Source organism: Mustela putorius, unplaced genomic scaffold (genome assembly GCF_011764305.1).
Source record: "Mustela putorius furo isolate JIRA1106 unplaced genomic scaffold, ASM1176430v1.1 tig00000083_pilon_pilon_pilon, whole genome shotgun sequence".
In the NCBI taxonomy this organism is placed as follows: Eukaryota; Metazoa; Chordata; class Mammalia; order Carnivora; family Mustelidae; genus Mustela; species Mustela putorius.
Window position 1 is genome coordinate 21891037 of NW_025421273.1, and position 20864 is coordinate 21911900.

A 20864-nucleotide genomic window follows, 5' to 3' on the forward strand; every position below is an offset into this window, starting at 1 on the left:
TCTTTAAGATTTATTGATTTATTTTGAGAGAGAGAGAGAGCACCATCAGGGGGAGGGGCAGAGGGAAAGGAAGTGAGAGGATCTTAAGCAGACTCCGCACTGAGCGTGGAGCCCAGGGGGCTCAGTCCCACAACCCTGAGATCATGACCTGAGCCGAAATCAAGAGTCTGCTGTTTAACCGACAGAGCCATCCAGGTTCCCCCAACTGGAGATTTTCTATCCTTGAAAATCCTTTTTACTGTGTTTTCCTAAGGTCTGGTACCAAACTACCTGCTGTAAGTCCAGGCACTAACACTCATAAGGCAAACTCTGTGTTGTAAACTGTCTGTGTTGCAATTTCTTCATCTGTAAAATGGACATAATAATAGCACCTACCTCCTGGGATAGTTGTGCAGATGGGTGAAGATCGTACATTCGAGAGCTTGGAACCGAGCTCAGTAGGTGCCAACTAGTGTTCAACAGACACAGTTGCCTGCCTTAGTGTTTGATTATATTGCTTTTCCTTTCCTGAGCTGCTGAGAAAAGATCACCTCCTTCTGAAACCCAGAAAATCTTATATTTGTAGTATTTCAACAGGGATAAAGTGAAACAGAATGAGGGGATTTAATGATCATTCTGGAAAGCAGGCTGCCCAACAGAGAAAACACAGGTGCAAGTTGGAGCATCTGAGCTGTCCTGTCAACAACTACTGTGCAACTTTGGGAGGGTCCCTTTACCTCTGTGCCCATTTCCTGGGTTGAAAAATAGGAACAATAATAATCTTCTCTGCCTCAGAGGAGCATTGTGGTTATTAAGGTGATGTCACTGTATCCCACTTTTTCTTAAATTGTGAATTTCTATGAAATTTTGTTATTACAGACAAGTATTAATGAGTGCTACTTTGGGGCACCTGGGTGGCTCAGTCAGTTATGCGACTGCCTTCGGCTCAGGTTGTCATCCAAGGGTCCTGGGATCAAGTCCCACATCGGGCTCCCTGCTAGTGGGAAGCCTGCTTCTCCCTCTTCCACTCCCACTGCTTGTGTTCTCTCTCTCACTGTGTCTCTCTCTGTCAAATAAATAAAATGTTAAAAAAAAAAAAGTGGCTACTTTGTGCAGAAACGTGATCATGGGAGTAGATGATCACAAAACAAGCATAAACCCAAGTCACAGTCCATGAGGGATTTGTCATCTGTTTGCTTACACGACAGACACATGATATAATTAGTGATCAAGACAATCATCCCCTTGTGCACATATCCAGTAGTACATCAGTCTTCCTTCACCTTCCATCTGGTTCAGCAGGATACACTGATATAATGAGGCACTAAATTATGAGTTGCAGTGAGAAAACAGAAGAGTAAGTGCTATGTTGAGTTGGGTATTAAGAGAGCCAATTAATCTTATCTGTCTGCTTCAGAAGTTGTGAGCTAGTTGGGAAATGCACGGGGGTCATAGAGGGATGCAGAGATCAGACTCCCTAAGGGTAAAACCGGACAGCAGAAGGCTACTGGAATGCAAGACCAGATGAGCTTCCTGCTTCAAATCCCATGAATTCTGCTCCCGTTCAGCACAGCCCTGGTGAGTTCACCATGAGGAGTGCCTAGGAGAACACGCGGGGCCAGTAAGCAGGTTCTCAGGAGAGAGCTAATAAGGGACAGCAGAGAACCCGGACCAATGGCTGTTGGGCTCCAGCTGGCTCTCTAGTCATAGTCTTCTAGTCTAGTCTTCCTTCTCTCTGGGGAGGGAGCCAGGAGGATGAGACAGGGTGGTTTTCTCCCAATACCTGTGAGAGGAGAGATCTTCCCATCTTGGGTACAGAAATGAGGAAGGAGAGAAGGAGAATGTCCCGCTCAGTGAGCTGGTCATCTAGCATCACAGAGCAAAAAAATTAAGAGAGAAAAGCCAAAGGGACTAGAGACTCCCAAGGTCATTTCCCAGAGGGTCAGGCTTTGGATCTAGCAAAGTGGGAAGAATATCTGAGTGTGTGGGAAGGATACAGAAGGGTTTAAATTAGAGGAAGGGGATATTATTCTCTTTGCATGTTCCCCCTTTCCACATGACCTATTCCATTCCCTGTGGACTTACACGCCTCAGTCTTTTTTGGGGAATGTGGTTGTGGAACCTTCCAGTGATTCAAAACATAATGCATCTCTTTTTGGATTAGTTTTTTCACAATTTTATTTCTTTACTAACTTTTACATTTTCCTACATTTATTCAGATCTGTCCAATGTCAAAACCCATGTTTTTTCCACTGTTCCATGTAAGAGGCTTGCCTTTAAGAAAAAAATATTAAATGCATACCATCTGGGAGTTTTGACATGATGCAGGAACACAGAAGGTGATAAACGGGCGAGAGGGCTTCGCTGATAGCTTATTAACGCACCCCCCCCACTACCCTCCACTAGCCTGTAAATGACTAAAAGCAAAGAGGGGGTTTTCTTCTTCTTTTAACCATAGCACGGAGTAGGAGGCTGGCACATAGAGACACCTCAATCAAAGTACAAACTGAATGTTATTCAAATGATTCAGCTGAGTTGAATGTCTCTAGAAGAAACTCCTTGCTTATTCCTCTCTTCAGTGGTCTCTCCTGCAGAACAGTGGCTTTCCTGGGCTCTGGCGTAACCCTGGCATCCCAGTGACAGAAAACCAAGTTAGTGTTCTGGATCAGGAGTTGGTGATTCCCTGGGCCATTAATGCTGAATTTATGCCTCAGAGCTCTCAGGCCCAAAGCTAACCCAGCAGGACTGACCAAACCCCTCCCTCATCAGTAGTTCGTTAAAGTAGAATATTCTACTCTTCCGAGTTTAAGATCTTTGTGAGAGACCATTAAAAATAGAGAAATAGAAAAAGAGAGTCCATATCATGCAAAGAACAAAGTTAGACATCCAATGAGAAAGAATGCAATTGAATACTTCTTAAGAAGGAACTATTCCAAAACTTAAAAAATTAAAATGCCAAGGGATCATTGAACATCAGACATAAACAATATAAAATGCAGTTCACCTAATCCTGATGTCAAAGTAGCATCAGGGTTGTTGAAAGCAATCCCAGTAGCTTCCCTCCTGCCTCCCTTCCTGCCTCCTCCGCTCCTTCCTTCCTTCCGCATTTCCTTCCTTCCTTCTTTTATTTTTATTCTTCCCATCCTTAACGGAAAATCCACTATATTCTCAGTTGTCCTAAGCTCAGAGAATATAGAGGTAGCAATATTCAAACATGGCCTTAGACTGTCCCTAGTATCCGGGTAGACAGAAATGTCAAGTGTTGCAAATTCTGTCAGGGGGAACCTGGCTGGCTCAGTCTATAGAGCCTGTGACTCTTGATCTCAAGGTCATGAGTTTGAGCACCACGATGGGCACAGAGTCTACATTTTTTAAAAAATTAAAGATTCTGTGATTGGAAGTTGGCATGACATTCCTGGGAGGCATATGTGTAGGAGCCTCCCCTTCACGAAACTGCCTGCCATTTTGAGGAATTTACCGACCCCAACCTCCTTGTTAATTACCACTTGGTAAGGTTACCTCTTCCCTCTTCACCATTCTCACCGATGGTACACAGAGCACTGGTCACCTACTATGTTATAAGTACTGCATGAACCAGCACTCTTTGGTTTGCAAATGATAAAAACTAAAGCAAATGAGCTTAAGTAAAGAGAGAATTTGGTGGTCCGTAAAACTGGGAAGGATCTGGAGATAAATCATAAAAATGAAGCAGGGACTTTGGGAACCAGGAATTTGGTGGCTGTCTCTTTCTCTGCCTCTCTTTTCCCTGGTTCTCCTTGAATGTTGGCTAGTTTCATTCCCTCTGATGCTGACAGACCTGGATTCTCCATGTGTTAGGAGACATGACCCTTGATAATCTAAGCTTAACAACACCAGGGGAAAGGGCTTTGTCTTTTTCTCCTAGATTCACCTTATCCATAGCAAAGACAAGCTGGTCAATTATAAGTGAGACTTGTGACCCTCACCTCATGCCCAGAAGATGGGAATGAGAAAGCTTCCAGAGAGGACCAGAACAACAGCCACAGATTCTATAGCAGGCTCTGGACTGGATTCAGACTCTGTTCCTGTTATTTTCCCAGGGCAAATATAGAGACTTGCATGTTAATCCCAGCAATGATTATTCTTTCTCTGTATCACTCTTATTTTTTTAATTTTTTAAAGATTATTTATTTTTTAGCGAGAATACGTGAGCAAGGGGAGGAATGGAGGGAGAGGGAGAGAGAAGAGAGAGAAGCAGACTCCCTGCTGAGCACAGAACCCAATCAGGGGCTTGATCCCAGGATCCCAAGATCACAACCTGAGCCAAAACCAAGTGTCGGTCGCTCAACTGACTAAGCCACCCAGGCACCCCTTTATAGCTTTTAAATTTCTTTCTCCATTGGCATGCATCTCCACACATGCCAAGACCATCAGCAGATAATCCATTTGCATCACCTCTGGTAGTTTTGGGTTTGGGTTTTCAATTGAAAAATGAAGAATCAAATCAATTTCAAGATTAAAATAATATGTTCTATAAATATCATTTATTCTTAGAAGAAATTATTTCCACTATTTTCACGATCATTCTCAGTATATAGTCAAAGAAAATAAATTTAACAAAAAGAGAAACAAGGAACCGTCTTTATCTCTTATAGGAAGAGAGTTAGGCTCTTTTGAGCAGTCTAGCCCAGTGACTACGACAGTCCTGGAAGCTTTTTTTATGTGGTTGAGCTGAGCCTAAGGCAGAGACCACCAGCAATCACTTGACCATGGGCTAATGCAGATGTGGGGAAGGGGAAATGAAGTACAGGTGCCTTGGGTAACATTTCAGGTAAATTGGACCACACTACCTACATTACTTACTCATACCAAGAAGAGTACAGGATGGAACCTGAGAGCCACACCCTGAATGACCTTATAACTCTGGAACCCCATGGCAAGAGGAAAGGCAAGAACCAGCAGGAGCAGAGCAATTAGAAAGGAATTTTCTATTAAGTCTATAGAATGCTGTTGAGTTGTACAGGTCTTTGTGAGGTAGAAATTTTTTAATTAATCTCAGCAGTCTGGGTGATTATAAAACACATAGTGTCCACTTGCAGATGAAAAACTTCTAACATAGGGCACCTGGGTGGCTCAGTTGGTTATATGTCCAACTCTTGATTTTGGCTCAGGTCATGATGTCAGGGTCATGGGATTGAGCCCTGTGGGGATGCTGGGCGTGGAGCCTGCTTGGAATTCTGTCCTTCTCCTTCTTCTCAACCCCAATCCCCACTCACTCTCTCTTAAAAACAAAAAAATAAAATAAAATAAGCTTCTAACACCAATGTGGGTTATAACTGAATACTGTTATCCGGACGAAAGAGAAAAGAAATTATGCCCTCCATTGTGGCAGTCTGAAGTATAAGGATATTAATGATCAGAACTGGAGCTTTTATAAGACATGAAATAACAGTGGAATATGATCCTAGCAGAGATGGTCTTCCCTCCCTATAAATGGAAATGGAGACTCAACTCAGCATATTCTGGAAGGAGCTGAGATAGAGTCAGTCCATTCTATTCAAGACTACCATTTGTAAACACATCCTGGTTTTAACAAGGACATTTTTTTAAGCAAAAAATCTCTTGGTCCTCTCATCAAAGACAGATTGAATGTCATAGGAGAAGACACATTATTGTATTAAAGTAAATGAAGATACACTGTGTTGAAGTCCCCCAGGAAATCATAAGTTCTAAGTATACATTAATAGTCTACTGATCTCGGGGAAGGTGTGAAAAATGAAACAAAATGCCTAAAAAGAAATAAACTCATATATTCCCACTTGTGGGTCCTGGTGCAACTGGCTGTTGTCCATTGCACATTAAATCATCATTATCCAGTGAGTGCTTTAATTGGGGTCCCCCCATACTCTGTTCTCTTTAACAGGCAGTAAAATATGTCCACAGGAGTCAACACATGATTGGATCTGGGGACCCCCCTGGAAATTTCCAACTGGACATTGATATTTCAGGGTTAATCTTCACTCATCATCCTTGTTTTAGCCGAGAGCATGTTTTGGCAGCCAAGCTGGCCCAACTATACGACCAGTACCTTGCAAGACAGCAGAGAAACAAGGCAAAATTCCTCACTGATAAGGTACATTCTTCCGTTCTTACTGTTGATGGGTTTGGTGCTTCTGATGAGCCCAAGCAACAAAAACACCAGCCTGCAGCAAATGTTCATGCACCCTGAAGGGGCCTATGATGGATGATAGATTGTTCTATCTGGAAGCAAACAGAAGGCTATGACAATGTACATTTCACGTGTGCAAATTCAGTGGCTCACACTTGGCTTAAGGAGAAAGGTTTGTGCAAACGGTGCAAGTAGTGTCACCTGCAAGGGAGTGTGGGCTTTTAATGGAAGATACGTAGCTGTGTCTTGCTTGCATGACCTCAGATGCTGAGCCTATGCATGGCTTGAGAATCTCTCTGTCCTCAGAGGCGTTCTCATCTTGACGTGTAATTTGCTATAATGTGGTACCCAAACACGAGTCAGTTGTCTCCAATGATGCTCAAAGAAATGGCACTAACTTCCAATGTGACACCATCCCATGGGATTTTCTTGAGTAATTTTGACTGTGGGCAATTTTAGTCCCACACCCTGACTTTAAAACCTACCGGCCCAAACAAGGGATAATGCCACATTGCCTCTTTTTGAGTCTACAGGTTTATGATCTGTTCCCAAAATATCCCTGTATATCCAGGACCCAGAAAGAGCCACTGTTAGCCTTGAGAGAAACCGTATTTCTGAGACACACACATAAAAGCAACACGTATCATGAGCAATGTAATTATCTGGGCTATAGAACAGGGGAGGACATACCCTGTCCTTTTGTCATTCTTTTTCTTTTTTAAGAGTAGAAGAAAGAGCTCTCTGTCAGAGTTCGTTGAGGTTAAAGTGTGGGAAGAGCTGAATGCTTGAACATCCATTCACAGCTTTGCTGGCATCATTTTGCCCTGGCAAGGTGGGTGGTTCAAGGCACATAATTTGCAGTAGGTGGTAGTCTCTAACTTAAAACCTGTATCCATATTTTTTTAAGCTTCAAGCTCTAAGAAATGCAGTTCAGACAGGAATGAATCCAGCAAAGCCTCATAAATCTCTTGATACAACCCAAAAAGCCATCAATGAGTATAAATCTGAAATTCGGTGAGTAAAGTCTGTAATTGTAACTTCTACTTTTTTTGTTCCTGTTAGATGTATCCTCATTAAAAGCTTCTTTTCAGTTTTTCCAAATGCGTTGAATACATGAGAAATTAAGCTAAGAAAAAATTAAGAAATTAAGGTAGATCCATCCTTTTAACACCAAATTTGAAGTCCAAGAAAAGAATGAGGTTGTAAGATATTGTAACTTACTCTGCTCCTCTAAACAAACATTGCGACAGCCACCACTTTATTTTTTTTTTTTTAAAGATTTTATTTATTTAACAGAGTGAGAAGAGAGAGAGCACAAGCAGGGGGAGTGGGAGAGGGAGAAGCAGACTCCCCACTGAGCAGGAAGCCTGATGTGGGGCTCGATCCTAGGACCCCGAGACCATGACCTGAGCTGAAGGCAGACGCTTAGCCAACTGAGCCACCCAGGCACCCGTACAGACACCAGTTTAGAGGGCATCCTGACCATAGGCTAGCAAAGTGGGAAATGCCTGTAAGCTGGGACCCAGAAAATTCTGTTTCCGGTGGGTGTACTCTAAGAACTACAAGCATGTGTGCACATGGAGGACATTTAGTGTATAAGGAATTCACAGCATCATTTACAAAATTGAGGAGGTGCTGGGAATGATCCCATACCAGAATGACCACATCTGATAGTCTTACACTGAATATCTGTAGCTCAGTTAAATTGACTGAGTTAGATCTGCGTGTACAAATATGGAGAAAGGAATGTTGAATGAGAACATCCAGGTGTAAGAGGGATTCTCGCCGTGTGAGACAGCTCATAAACGCTAAAGAATACCCAACACAGGGGCACCTGGGTGGCTCAGTTGGTTGGGCAACTGCCTTCGGCTCAGGTCATGATCCTATAGTCCCAAGATCGAGTCCCGCATCAGGCTCCCAGCAACATGGGGAGTCTGCTTCTCCCTCTGACCTTCTCCCCTCTCATGCTATCTCACTCTCTCTCTCAAATAAATAAAATCTTAAAAAAAAAAAAAAAAGAATACCCAACACAACACTTGTCTGTTGTAGGTACACACATGTGTGGTACAGACGGAAAAGGCACACATGCCAGTTACAGGGAGGGAGAGAAGGGAATGTAGTCCAAGAGGTCTTCAAATGCAGCTATAACATTTAAGACATGACCAAAAGCCCTGAGTAAATGTGACCAAATGTGTACAAGTGTCCTAATGATTTATGACATGGACTTCTCTATTTCTTAGAATTTTTCATAATTAAAATTCAGAAGTTAAAACCCTGATTGTTGCCAAACAATAAGGAAATAACCTAATATAGGAGGTATCCTCTGGAATCCCATATGTTGGGGGAAATCATGGTAGCAGATTGTTGCTAGTTCTTCCACATGTGTAGTCACCTATGTGTGTGAACACTCACACTTATATACACAGATGCATTCGTGTGTATATATTTATTTAAGGAATCATTCTGCATTTACAATCTCACAACTGGCTTTTCTATGTAAAATACCTCTCAAACCTTTGCCTTTTATACTATATCTAGTTCTGCATTATTATTTATTTTTAAAGTTTTTTTTTTCGGATTTTATTTATTTATTTGACACAGAGAGAGAGAGAGATCACAAGTAGGCAGAGAGACAGGCAAAGAGAGAGGGGGAAGCAGGCTCCCTGCTTAGCGGAGAACCCGATGCAGGGCTCGATCCCAGAACCCTAGAATCAGGACTTGAGCTGAAGGTAGAGTCCCAACCCACTGTGTCATCCAGGGGCCCTAAAGATTTATTTATTTTAGAGGGAGAGCATTTGCACAGGTGTGTGCCCACAAGCATGGGGCTGGGGGGCGCAGAGAGAGAGAATCGAAAGCAAACTCCCTGCTGAGTGTGAAGCCTGACCCGGGGCTCAATCCCAAGACCCTGAGATCACTACCTGAGTCTACACTAAGAGTCAGATGCTTAGCCAACTGCACCACCAAGGCAGCCCTGTATCATTATTCAAAGGCTGACATTATAGAGATGTGATGTTCCCTGTTGATAGGCATTTGTATTATTCTTTTTTTTTTATTATAGAAACTGCACACTAATTGACATTCCTGTGTGCATGCGTATTTCCACAGAATGAATTCTTTGAACAGGAATTTATATATCAAGGACTTTCAATGTATATTTTTCTTTTTACAGTCTAGCCTGGAGTTGGAAATTCCTCGAGCAAAGTGGAAATTAGCAATGTTGAGATACTATCACTGTAAAAGTTGAAGAATATGTTTTAAAAGGCAAATTCTTATTTAGTCTTTTTTAAAAAGCCCACAATACAGCCTCCTTGTGAAAACAATTTTTGCTTAAGCATACATTGGGTAAGAAAAATGATAGAAAGCTGTCGTGAATACAGTAGTGGTTTTATAGGACTCATATTTATTCATCAGTATTTGAGAACTAGCAGAATTGTGTGAGAGATGGACAGACCATGCAGGGGGCCCTGAGGACCCCCCGGGCCCCCAGACCCAGGGCACTCTTTCCACTGCCCCTGGAGATGAACGCCTCTGCGATCCAGCATTTCTGGCCCAGTAAGAGAGTGGGTTCTAGCCTTTTCTTCACATTTCACTATTGTTCAAACAAATCTAAGCAGATGGCCTGCTCCTGGCTGTCCCCTCATGTGGGCCCTGACTGCCGCTGACCAGCATCCCTGGGAGGCCCCACTGGCTATGCACAGGGACCCTGGCAGGTGCAGCTCACCTCGGCCCCAAAACGTCAGTCATTCTCCATCTTATCTTCTGTCAATGGCCTCCTGACCTCATCGCTTGTCCTCTGACGGGAACCAGCCCTATAAGGAAGGCAGCGTGGATGTTCATGCAAGATAGGGAAGCACCACATTTAACTCCTTCTACTGGGTCTTCACCCTCAGACCTACTCAGACTTGAACAAATAAAATATGACTCTAGATCCCCATCTGGCTGCCACTTTCTCTCTGTTTTCCTTCACACCCAAACTTGTGGAAAACACGAGCTTTCTTGCTGCTCTCCTCCCTCGCCTCCCGTTCCCTCGACCCCGTCCTCACTGGCCTACCCACCTTTCCTCGGAGGCTGATCTTGCCACAGGCCATGGGCGCCTCCGCCTTGCTAAGCCCCTCCTGCTACCTGGCCTCTTCACCATGAGAGATCCTGTCACCAGAGGGGCCTGGTGTGACATATTTCTTCCCTTCCCCTCCCTTCGCCACCCTCTCGTGGATGTCTGCCCCCCTCCCCTGCCCCTGTCCTTCCCACTGTCCTTGGTCTACGTATTCTCCTCTGCCCAGCGCCCCAAGGTTCAGAGTTCCTCCCGAGTGTTTCTTTTTGTTTTCTTTATTAATCTGCATTTCCTCCTGACATTTGAATCCAGTCCTGTGGTTGGAAAGAACATCCAGAAGCCAGTGGCTCCCAGAATTTCACCTCTGGCTTGCAACTCCGTTCCACACTCTGGACTCCATCTGCACCAGGTTTCAAAAAAGGGTTGCCTGACTCCTTGAACACAACTGCCTTTTCCTTTCCTCTAGAGCCCTGACTATGATTTGTCATTAAATATTCTTCCATGATGCTTTCTTCTTTAGCTCAGATGTCAAATTTTTCTTGCCAAGTGTTCTTTTTTAGCATTTCTGAGAAACTATTTTGTCAGGTACTAAAAAAGCAAGTAGAAAGTATATCAGAAAGCCTTAAGGTGTCACATAACTCAGTAAAATAATATTACATTGAAGTTTTCCAAAGGGAGGCAGCATAAGAGAAGAATAGGCCACTTGATACTGACAGCTAACATTTGTGGGTCACTTACTGGATGTCAGGCACGGTTCTTGTATTAACACTTACTCCTCTCAACAGCCCTATGGAGTGCATTCCATTAGCACCCCAAGTTCACAGATGAGGCTTGGAGAAGTTAAGTTGTTTGCCCGAGGCCAGTAAAACCTACAGAGTCTGATTCCAACCTCCGTGCCCTTAAACACATGCCTTACTGATTTTCAAGAAGGACATTTTGGGGGTGCCTGGGTGGCTCCGACAGTTAAGCACCTGACTTCAGTTCAGGTCAAGAACTCAAGGTCCTGGGATCTAGCCCCTCCCTGGGCTCCCTGCTCAGCGGGAAGTCTGCGACTCCCTCTGCCCCTCCCTTCTGCTTGTGTGCCCTCACTCTCTCTCTCTCAGATAAATAAATAAATTTTTTTTAAAAAAAGAAGAAGAAGAAGAAGAAGATGATGATGATGATGATGATGAAGGAGAATGTTTCTTAATTCATTGCTTTCTTGCTTCTGTGAGGTCTTCAGAGTCTCGAATCTTGGCCATCCAGCTGCTAACTGGCTGCCATCTCCCACCATCCTCTTTTTCTGGAGCCGGCAGCTGAATGATTAGAAACCTAGGCCTCTGTACCACCTCCACAGCTGAGTCATCACAAGTACACCCTCCAGACTCGGACCTTCCTTCTGGAGGTCAGGAGATGCTAATTAATGAGACCTTGCCTCTGTGGTTTCCAAGGGCACTCACGTTGTATGTCATCATTTATCAGTGTGTCTGACACCTGAGCTAAATGGTAAATTCCTTGAGGACAAAGACACCCTCAATCTCCTAGACATTTCTGAATCATCTGGAGAAACACCTGGTACTTGTTCAAGAAAAGAAAAATTGTCTAATTAAGTAATTAAAAACAGGGGCGCCTGGGTGGCTCAGTGGGTTAAAGCCTCTGCCTTCGGCTCAGGTCATGATCTCAGGGTTCTAAGATCGAGCCCTGCATCGGGCTCTCTGCTCAAGCAGGGAGTCTGCTTCCTCCTCTCTTTCTGCCTGCCTCTCTGCCTACTTGTGTTCTCTGTCAAATAAATAAAAATCTTTTTTAAAAATTTTTAAAAAGTAATTAATAACATAATAGAGTACATTTGGGTTCTGGATTTGACTATCATTCATAAGAAGGCTTAAAGTAAGGCATTAAATAATTCCCAGACACTTTAAATAATGGAAATAAACATGAAAGCGTTTCCAACAATCACCAATCATTTGGTGCCTCTTCAAATCAACCTGAAATATTGTTAATCTGGTTAGAAAACTCTCCTAGGCAGGCAGTGACATTACCTCATCTCCTAAATGTAGAACTTGTGATTTGTGTTAACAGAGACAGACTGCAGTATGTTTGTTGTTAACTAGGACAACAACATACTTCCCTAAGTGTACAATAGTTTAGTCCATGAGAATTGAGTTTACTGGGCTTCTTATTTTTACAATTTCAAAGATGGCTGTTTGCCTAAGGGTACATAGTATTAATAAGAACTTTAGAAGGTAATTTAGTTTAATTGAAGTGAGATTCACCTAGGGAAAACAAAACCAAATAACCTCTTGAAACACATTGGCCTCTTATTGTCTTCAAATTTCCATTCATATCGTCGGGTTTCCAGCACTTAAGAAGTATCATAGGTATCAAGTTAAATATACTATGCTGTAGTTATTATCGTTTATTATATGTAGTTATTATAGTTATTAGTTTCTTCTTTCTATTTGCAAACCCATCTAAATAACTTTTTGTAGATTTTTTTAGTGTCTTTTTTTATTGATATATTAGTCACCATACGTCATTAGTTTTTGATGTGTATAAATAATAATAATAATATTCTGTCTTCTAGGCAAACAAGAAAACTACGTGACACTGAACAAGAAAAAGATCGAACATTGCTTAAAACCATCATAAAAGTTTGGAAGGAGATGAAATCCCTTCGAGAATTTCAGAGGTTTACGAATACACCCTTGAAACTTGTTCTGAGAAAGTACGCTTTTTTTTAAGTTGTTTTATTGGGATATATATGCATAGTGAAAAATGCATAAAACATGGATACAGCTTAAAAAATAATTATGAATAATTAACAAGTAATAATAACGACTAAGAAAACAAATAAATAATGATGTAACCACTCCCCAGGTTAAGAAATGGGGCATTACCAGCACTTGGGGATATTACCAGCCCCCATGTTCCTAACCCCAGCTACTTCCCTCTCCCTCCCAAAAGTAACCATTTCCCAGATTTTTATGACCAGCATGTCCTTGTTTCCTTGTTTTCATCTGTGTGTAATTCCTAAGAAAAGATAGTTTACTATCCCCTGTATGTGGCCTATCTACAGTCTTTAGTGTTTCTTCACAACTATGTGAGATCCATTTACTTAATATCACATAGTTCGCTGGAGTTTATATATTTTCTTTGTTTATAATGCTTCATTATATGAATACAACAAAATTTGCCCATTTCATTGTTGACAGACGTTTGAGTTGCTTCTGTTTCTGAGCTTACAGACAGCACTTCTGTAGGGATCCTTCTGCATGTGTTTTAAGGTACATGCATCTAAGCTTCCCCCAAAATACACCTGGAAGTAACATTGTTGTGTCTTAGGGGATGTGCTTCTTTGATACCCACATGCCGAGGCCAGATACTTTTCTGGCGTGGTTGTGCCCACTTATACTCTGGCCAGTGTTCCTGTGGATCCCAATCACCAAAACCATCCATGTCCCCTGCTGTTGTCAAACATTACACTTTGCTTGACCTTATTTTTCCATTCAAGAATTGGCCATTTGGACTTCCTCTGTCTGTTCAAGGCTTCTGTTGAATTTTGGACTGAACTGGTTGTCTTTGTTTCCTTTTCATAGTTGGTGGGAATTCAGTGTATGTCCTGGACAGGGGGCCTTTGTTGATGATGTGCGGATACCCTCTGTAGTTGACTCTTACTTCCTCTTGCTGCTTTTTGAGGACAGAAATTCTTAATTTTAAGCAGATAAAATATGTTCATCTTTCTGCTTATAATCGGTGCTTTCTGCTGCTGCTTTAGAAATCCTTCCCCTGAATCAAGTTGATGTTCTACTCTATTGTCTCTATAGTCTTTATAGTTTTGTCTTCCTCATTCATCTTTTGTCCATTTGGAATTGATCTTTGTGTACAGTGTGGAGAAAGTATGCTTGGATAACATTTATGCTCTGTAATTCTCTAGACTTTGATACATGACTAAGAGGACAGTTAGCACAATAAAACCATATTCTGTGTATTATGTAAAGAGCATCTCTGCTGCTGGTGTTGTTCCCTTCCCAATTGTTTCTGAGTAAATGTTGTACCATACATCCACAAGAAAAGTAATAAATGTGGGCGGTTATTGGGTACTTTGCTTTGAAGACAGCTCTGTTTCAGCCAAAAATAGCTGCAGATTGTAATTTTCTTTTAGGGTTGTAATTTTCATAAGGCTCAGAAAACATCCTACAGTTCCCAGGACAAACACAATATCATGCTTTCTGAAAGGACCAGATTGCCATTGGATCTCTGATCCCAAACAGAGCACCCGCCATTCAGTATCTGCTCAGTTAATATTAGCTGAAGAAAAACAAATTCATACAGTCTGTCCCAAAGAAACCACAGTGTCTTCCAGAAATTCCAGTGTTTCAGCTTCTGAATTCCATCTCCCAGACTACCTCTCCTTCCCAGAAGCAGAACATAAGTATTTCCCTGCTTTCTCTTTCCTCCTTCCTTCAGTTTAGAATAAACTAAATTTTATAGGAAATTTGCCCTTAAGGTCACCTGTAGGTGACACTTTTTGTGATCCTTAACTCCACTTCTTTCCATAAGTAGCTGCCTCCTCAATTATTTTGGAGAGCCCTTCTCCACACTCTCCATTCACCTGGCCACCTTACGACACAGCATAAATTCTTCCCTGAAAAAGTCATCGAATTTTCACTAGTTTATGTATGCCTCTGAATAACAGGGAGCAAAGCAAGTGGGTCTCTATATGTCGAAGATAGAGCATAATTTCTGAGTCGGATTTCTACAATGTTTATAAATTTTCAGTGCTACTGTGTTTCCAAAGTGAGGTCTTCAGTAGTATCCTAGAGCGCAGAGTCTGTACCCTAGCTAAATGCTAATTGCTAAACCACCAGGCCCCATGTGAATGTAAGCAAATCTGTGTCAGCCTCAGGCACCTGAGTAAGTTTATCCAAAAGGAACAGGAACTTTAGGAGTAAAACCTGAAGGCCTGGCAGCAGTGATCAAGTAAGCCTGGGCAATGAGCTACAATTTTGGGCTGGGGAGGAGGAAGGAGGTGTTGGGTCTGGCATGCCTGCCACCGCTTTCCAGAAGAATCACACACTGTTTCATATACCACGTTTATTTAATCTCCGCGTGGCTAGGGCCACAACACCTTTTAGCGCAGATTTCACAGCACTAATGTCCTACCGAGCACGCTGCAGGAAACACCGCTTTGGGCTGGTCAGAGCTCCTGATAAAGTGTCAGCAGAATCATCAAAGAAAAACTCAAATTGCCAATCCAAAGTCAGACTAGTAGTTTCAGGGGCTCAGAAGCAACATATTGAAGAGGTTCCTCAGAGACCTGAAGCACTAGTAACTGCGATGACCCACTACCTCTCCTGGCCTGGAATCTACAAGGGCTGTGTCTGTATGCTGTCTGCCCAGGGGGGCACCGTTGCTTAGCCATAAATAGCAATCTATAGCTCATAGTTCAGCTCTTCCACTCGCCAGCTGTGTGTCCTTAGGCAAGTTCCTTCATCTCTCTGTGCTCCGGTCTCCTTGCGTGTAAAATGCAGATGATCATAGTATTGGCCTCCCAGGGTTGAGGACTAACGGGTGCAAAGCTGTCAGACGAGGACCTGTCACACAGCTAGCTCCATACAGGTGTTTGCTGTTATTACTACTCTGTTACTTAATGTCAAGAGATAACAAAGCTACTATAAATTCTTTTAAAGGGAAAAAGTTGACCGGGAAGCAGACGAAGCAGCATATGAGGCAGAAATTCAAGCTGAGATAAGTGAGTTGCTGGAAGAGCACAGGGAAGAGTATGAACAGAAGATGGAGGCGTACAGAGCCGCGTACCAGCAGTGGAAAGCCTGGAAGAAAGCCCAGGTTTGTCAAGCCCCTCAGCCTTGAGCAGGGTTGACCTTGGGGATAGGAGGGGTCTGGGAGGCCAGCCCTGAGGCCAGAGGAGGGAAACTGGACAGGCTGACCGGGGCCCCTGCTGGTTCTGCTCTGTCTCCCATGGAAGGCAGGGCATTGATGCTTCTGGGCTTCCCTGGGAAAATGATATAACTTTGTACACGTAACCCTGAAATATTGACTCCAAGCACAGTAAGTAACAGATCAGGTGACCTGCCATAGCTGTGCCCACAAGCCTTACTTTACTTTCAAGATGTGTCCTTGGCCTTTAGAACCATATTAATGACCACCAGAACAGCTAACCCTTTTTTTTTTTTTTAAAGATTTTATTTATTTGACAGAGAGATCACAAGTAGGCAGAGAGGCAGGCAGAGGGGGAAGAAGGCTCCCCACGGAGCAGAGAGCCTGATGCAGGGCTTGATCCCAGGATGCCAAGTTCATGACCTGAGCCGAAGGCAGAGGCCCAACCCACTGAGCCACCCAGGCGCCCCATAGCTAACCATTTTAAGCTCTTTCTAGATCCCAGGCATTACCTCAGTTCAGCAGCCCTGGGAGAGCTTCCTCTGATTGTCCCCATTCTGTAGATGAGAAAACAGGCAGAGAGAGATCACGCGGCTGCTGGAGGACACACAGATGGTTGAGGCAGAGCTGGGTCGGCACCCAGGTCTATCCGGTTCTGAAGACCATGGTCATAAGCGAAATTACAAAATGTCTGCTTGATATAGATTGCCTTCTACCCAACAGAGGGCCAAGAAGAAGAAAAAGAAGCAAGAACATCCTGTCGAAGAACATCCCGACGAGGGCTTGGAGGAGCCGTATCCCGGGGAAGAGCCTGTGAAGCCGGTCCCCCCGGAGCCCACCGATCAGGCGTTGGTCGAGCAACAGGTGAGGGAGAGGGCAGCCCGGAGCAGGAGAAGGCCTGGGGAGCCCACGCTGGTGCCGGAGCTGAGCCTGGCGGGGAGCATCACTCCCAACGAGCAGTGTCCCAGGTGAGTGGATGGCCCCTGTCTGGCCCATGTGATCAGGAGAACCCTGAGCTCTGTAAATCTGTCTCAGATGGAACTACATGAACGCATAGGTATTGTTCATATTTTGTGATTTCCCATGGTTCCCCTACCTCCAGCATCCCCATGAACCACTCAGGAGCACACTGAGGGAAGTCGCCTAGGGCAGGTGGTACCTGCATGGCTTTTGGTTTGGAGCCTTTGTCCATAACGTCAGGGAGTCTTCTGTCCGCTGGTAGCTTGTTCTCTGCCCTGGGCACAGACATGCAGGTCTGACCTTGACTCTTATTTTCAGCTGCCCTGGGGGGCTAGCTTCTCTCTTTGAAGGTCCCCAGAGAACCTCCCAGAGGAACTATGGATAGCCTCTGTAGACATTTGAAGTATATACTCCAGATTTGATAGAAATATACTTCTAGGGGCCTTTGGGTGGCTCGGTTGATTAAGTTTCTGACTCTTGATTTAGGCTCAGGGTTGTGAGATCGAGCCCCATGTTAAGCTCTGTGCTGGGCCTGGAGCCTACTCAAGATTCTATCTCTACTTCTGCCCCTCCCACCCCACGTGTACTCTCTCACTCTTTCTGTCTCGCTCTCGGGGGAAAAAAGAACTACATTTCTAGTCTTTCATATGATGCCTAAGAGAGAAACAGTCAGAAGCTTCACCTTATACACATACATCTATACATAGAATAAATTCGGTCACCCTCAGAGATAATTAGGATGTGGGGATTCATTAGAATGTCCATGTAAGACTTCCTACAGCCTCCTTAGTTTCAAACTCCTGTTAATGTACCAATAATATATTTTTTAACTGTGGCTTTCTGTATCTGTTCTCCCAACTTCATAGCATTCAGATACGACATATATATAAACTGTTCCCCAGCACTGAATTAGCTATTTTCAGGCCACAAATAGCATGCCATATTTTTTAAAAATGTGAACATCCAAAATATGTGATTACACAGTAGGGTTTTTTTTTTCTTTACATGTCTTTTGTTTTCTTTTCTTAAAATATTTTATTTATTCATTTGAGAGAGAGACAGACAAAGAGAGCACAAGCAGGGGGAGCAGCAGGCAGAGGGAGAGGGAGCAGCAGACTCCCAGCTGAGCCAGGAGCCCATTGCAGGGCTCGATCCCAGGACCTGGAGATCATGACCTGAGCTGAAGTCAGACACTTAAGCAGCTGAGCCACCCAGGTGCCCCTGTCTCACTGCAATTTAGAAAAAAAGACTTCAAACCGGAGTGTGCTTTGGATTTTCATTTTTTTAAACATTCCCTTTTCTTACCGAACTTAAGTCGCTATTTACTTAACCAATGACTGTCACTCTGGGTGGGTATTTCTGAAAATATACACGATAAAATTAAAAACTACTCTTGGGGGTTTCAATTTTTTTTAACTTCCTGGCTAAAAGAATGATACACTGGCCAGGATACCTTTTTTTGGAATCCAAGTGGCCTTTAAAAAAAAAAAGAAACTATTCTTAAGCCCCTGTATCCAGTGAATACTCATCGTTGGAAAGTGTTGACAAAAAAACAAAAAAAACAGGAATCATTGAAAAGTGGATTTGACCTGTTACAATATGCTATTACATTTTTAGCATTAAAAATCCCCCCCCCAAATATACATCACTACTGTCCCTTATGAATTGGATTCACCATACTTACAAGGACTATGATCAGAGGGGGAGAGGAACCATGAGAGACTGCAGATTCTGAGAAACAAACTGAGGGTTTTGGAGGGGAGAGGGTGGGGGGTTGGGTGAGCCTGGTGGTGGGTATTAAGGAGGGCACATATTGCATGGAGCACTGGGTGTGGTGCATAAAGAGTGAATCTTGGAACACTGAAAAAATAAAATTAAATTTAAAAAATACTTAAAGCTTTGGGGTGCAAACATAAGGCTTCTTTGAAAACAATTAAGGACCCCATAACAGAGTGAATGATGCTTGGACTGCAGTTCTTCGGTCCCTGGTGGACTCTGGAGTCACATTTCTTAGTCCATATTGCAATTTGTTCTATGAAATTCCTTGAGAACCATGGCTGTCTTGGCAGGACGAGAGCTCCAGTGACTGGCCGAGTCATCTCCAGTGTATCTTATTCTGTGCAGTGCCCATTTGTCAGACGCTCCAATTTTCCCTAGTGAACTACTAACCCCATCTGTGATCGGCCTCACTTTGCAGGGTGGAGGTCTTGCGAAGGGAGGATGTCAAGAGGCGCTCGATATATATAAAGGTGATCTTCAATGACAAGGAAGTGTCCAGGACCGACAGTCGGCCACTCGGGGCAGACTTCCGAGTTCACTTCGGACAGATTTTCAATTTGCAAATATTCAACTGGCCAGAGAGTTTAACATTGCAGGTATGCATTTCAATTATAGTCAATATCCCAAGCATCTTTTGGTGATCACGGGTACAAGATGGTTTTAAGGCTTATTTATTTTAGCCAAAAAGAGAGAAAAAGAGTTTACAAGCAGTGGGGAGGGGCAGAGGAAGACAGAGAGGGGAAGCAGACTTCCCGCTGAGCAGGGAACCCAACGTGGGGCTCGATCTCACTACCCTTAGATCATGACCTGAGCCAAAACCAAGAGTCAGACGTTCAACTGACTGAGCCACCCCAGTGCGCCAAGTATAAGATGGTTTTAAATCATCCATTGGTGACGCTGGTGTCCTGATAGATTTTCAAGGTGAACAGAAGATCAGTCTCCTCCTGGGCACATCTGTCCTTATGGTTTTGGCAGAAGGGGACCTGTTTCCTCCTCACCCTCTGAAAATGCTGGCCATGGTGCACCAGGATGTGCCTCGAGTTGGGGAAAGGGAATGAGAGGTGGGAATCCCTGGCTTTTTCAGTAGTTCAGTATCGCTGTCTACCTGGATCCTAGCATGATAGACCCAGAAATCAATACCACCATAATCACAGGTGGCTATGATGGGGTGGCTACAGATTACAGGATCTCCCCAAAATAAGTATCAGCACTGATCTAAATCCCACCATTAGCAATGTATCTATTCGTTCCAGTTTTAGTTTCCTGGGGCTGCATCAATTACGCTGTTCAACTGGCTAAAACAATAGATAGTTATTCTTATATAGCTCTGGAGGCCCTGAGGTATGAAATCTAGGGGGGCCATGCTCCCCCCAAAAGCACTAACAGAGAATCCTTTCTGGCCTCTTCTGCTTCTGGTGGCCCTTGGCATCCCTTGGCTTATAGCGTCACCCCAATCTCTCCTCCAACTTCATTTGGTCATCTCCCTGTCTCTGTGTGTCCCTTTTTGTCTCTTACAAAGACATTCTCACTGGACTTAGAGTCAACCATCATCCAGCGTCAGCTCATCTCGATGTTTAACTAATTACTTCTATAAAGAGCTTATTTTAAAAAAATAAATAAATAAGGTCACATTTTTTTTTTTTTTTTAGTAAAAAAAAAAAAGAAGAAGGTCACATTCTGTGGTTCCAGGTAGACAGCAATTTTTGGATGACACTGTTTAATCCACAACAGTGTCCAAGCTTGCTGTTTGAATCTTCCCCTAGGATGCTAACAGAATTCTCTTATATGATAGTAATAGGCCTTTTGACTAGGGTTGCAAATATCTGGCACACATGCCTTTGTCATCCACCACCCATGTAGTCCACATCCACCATTTATGCACAGATTTCTCATTCCTATCCACCACCCTCGCAAGATAACTATTTTTCGCGTCTTCCCACATAGAACTTCAGAATCCTTCTCAACACTATACTCAAGGCAGCCACTACCTCTTGATTGTAATTGACATTATCTGCAGATAATATTACAGCTGTATCATTATTAAAATATTTAGGGGTACGTGGGTGGCTC

The 20864-nt window shown here is 43.3% G+C and overlaps 1 protein-coding gene across 5 annotated transcripts in view; it reads left to right on the forward strand.

Annotated features, from left to right (window-relative positions):
- The window catches only part of CC2D2A (coiled-coil and C2 domain containing 2A), a 135657-nt gene that overhangs the window by 48453 nt on the left and 66340 nt on the right, over positions 1-20864 (forward strand). For all 5 annotated transcript variants that reach the window (XR_006605492.1, XM_004773377.3, XM_045075767.1 and 2 more), the window contains 6 exons: positions 5882-6091; positions 7035-7141; positions 12742-12882; positions 15848-16004; positions 16779-17023; positions 19213-19390. Coding sequence is in view for 4 of the 5 variants with exons in the window: in XM_004773377.3 (XP_004773434.1) it covers positions 5882-6091; positions 7035-7141; positions 12742-12882; positions 15848-16004; positions 16779-17023; positions 19213-19390 (1038 nt within the window). In the remaining variant the exon portion in view is untranslated. The remainder of the gene's footprint in view (positions 1-5881; positions 6092-7034; positions 7142-12741; positions 12883-15847; positions 16005-16778; positions 17024-19212; positions 19391-20864) is intronic.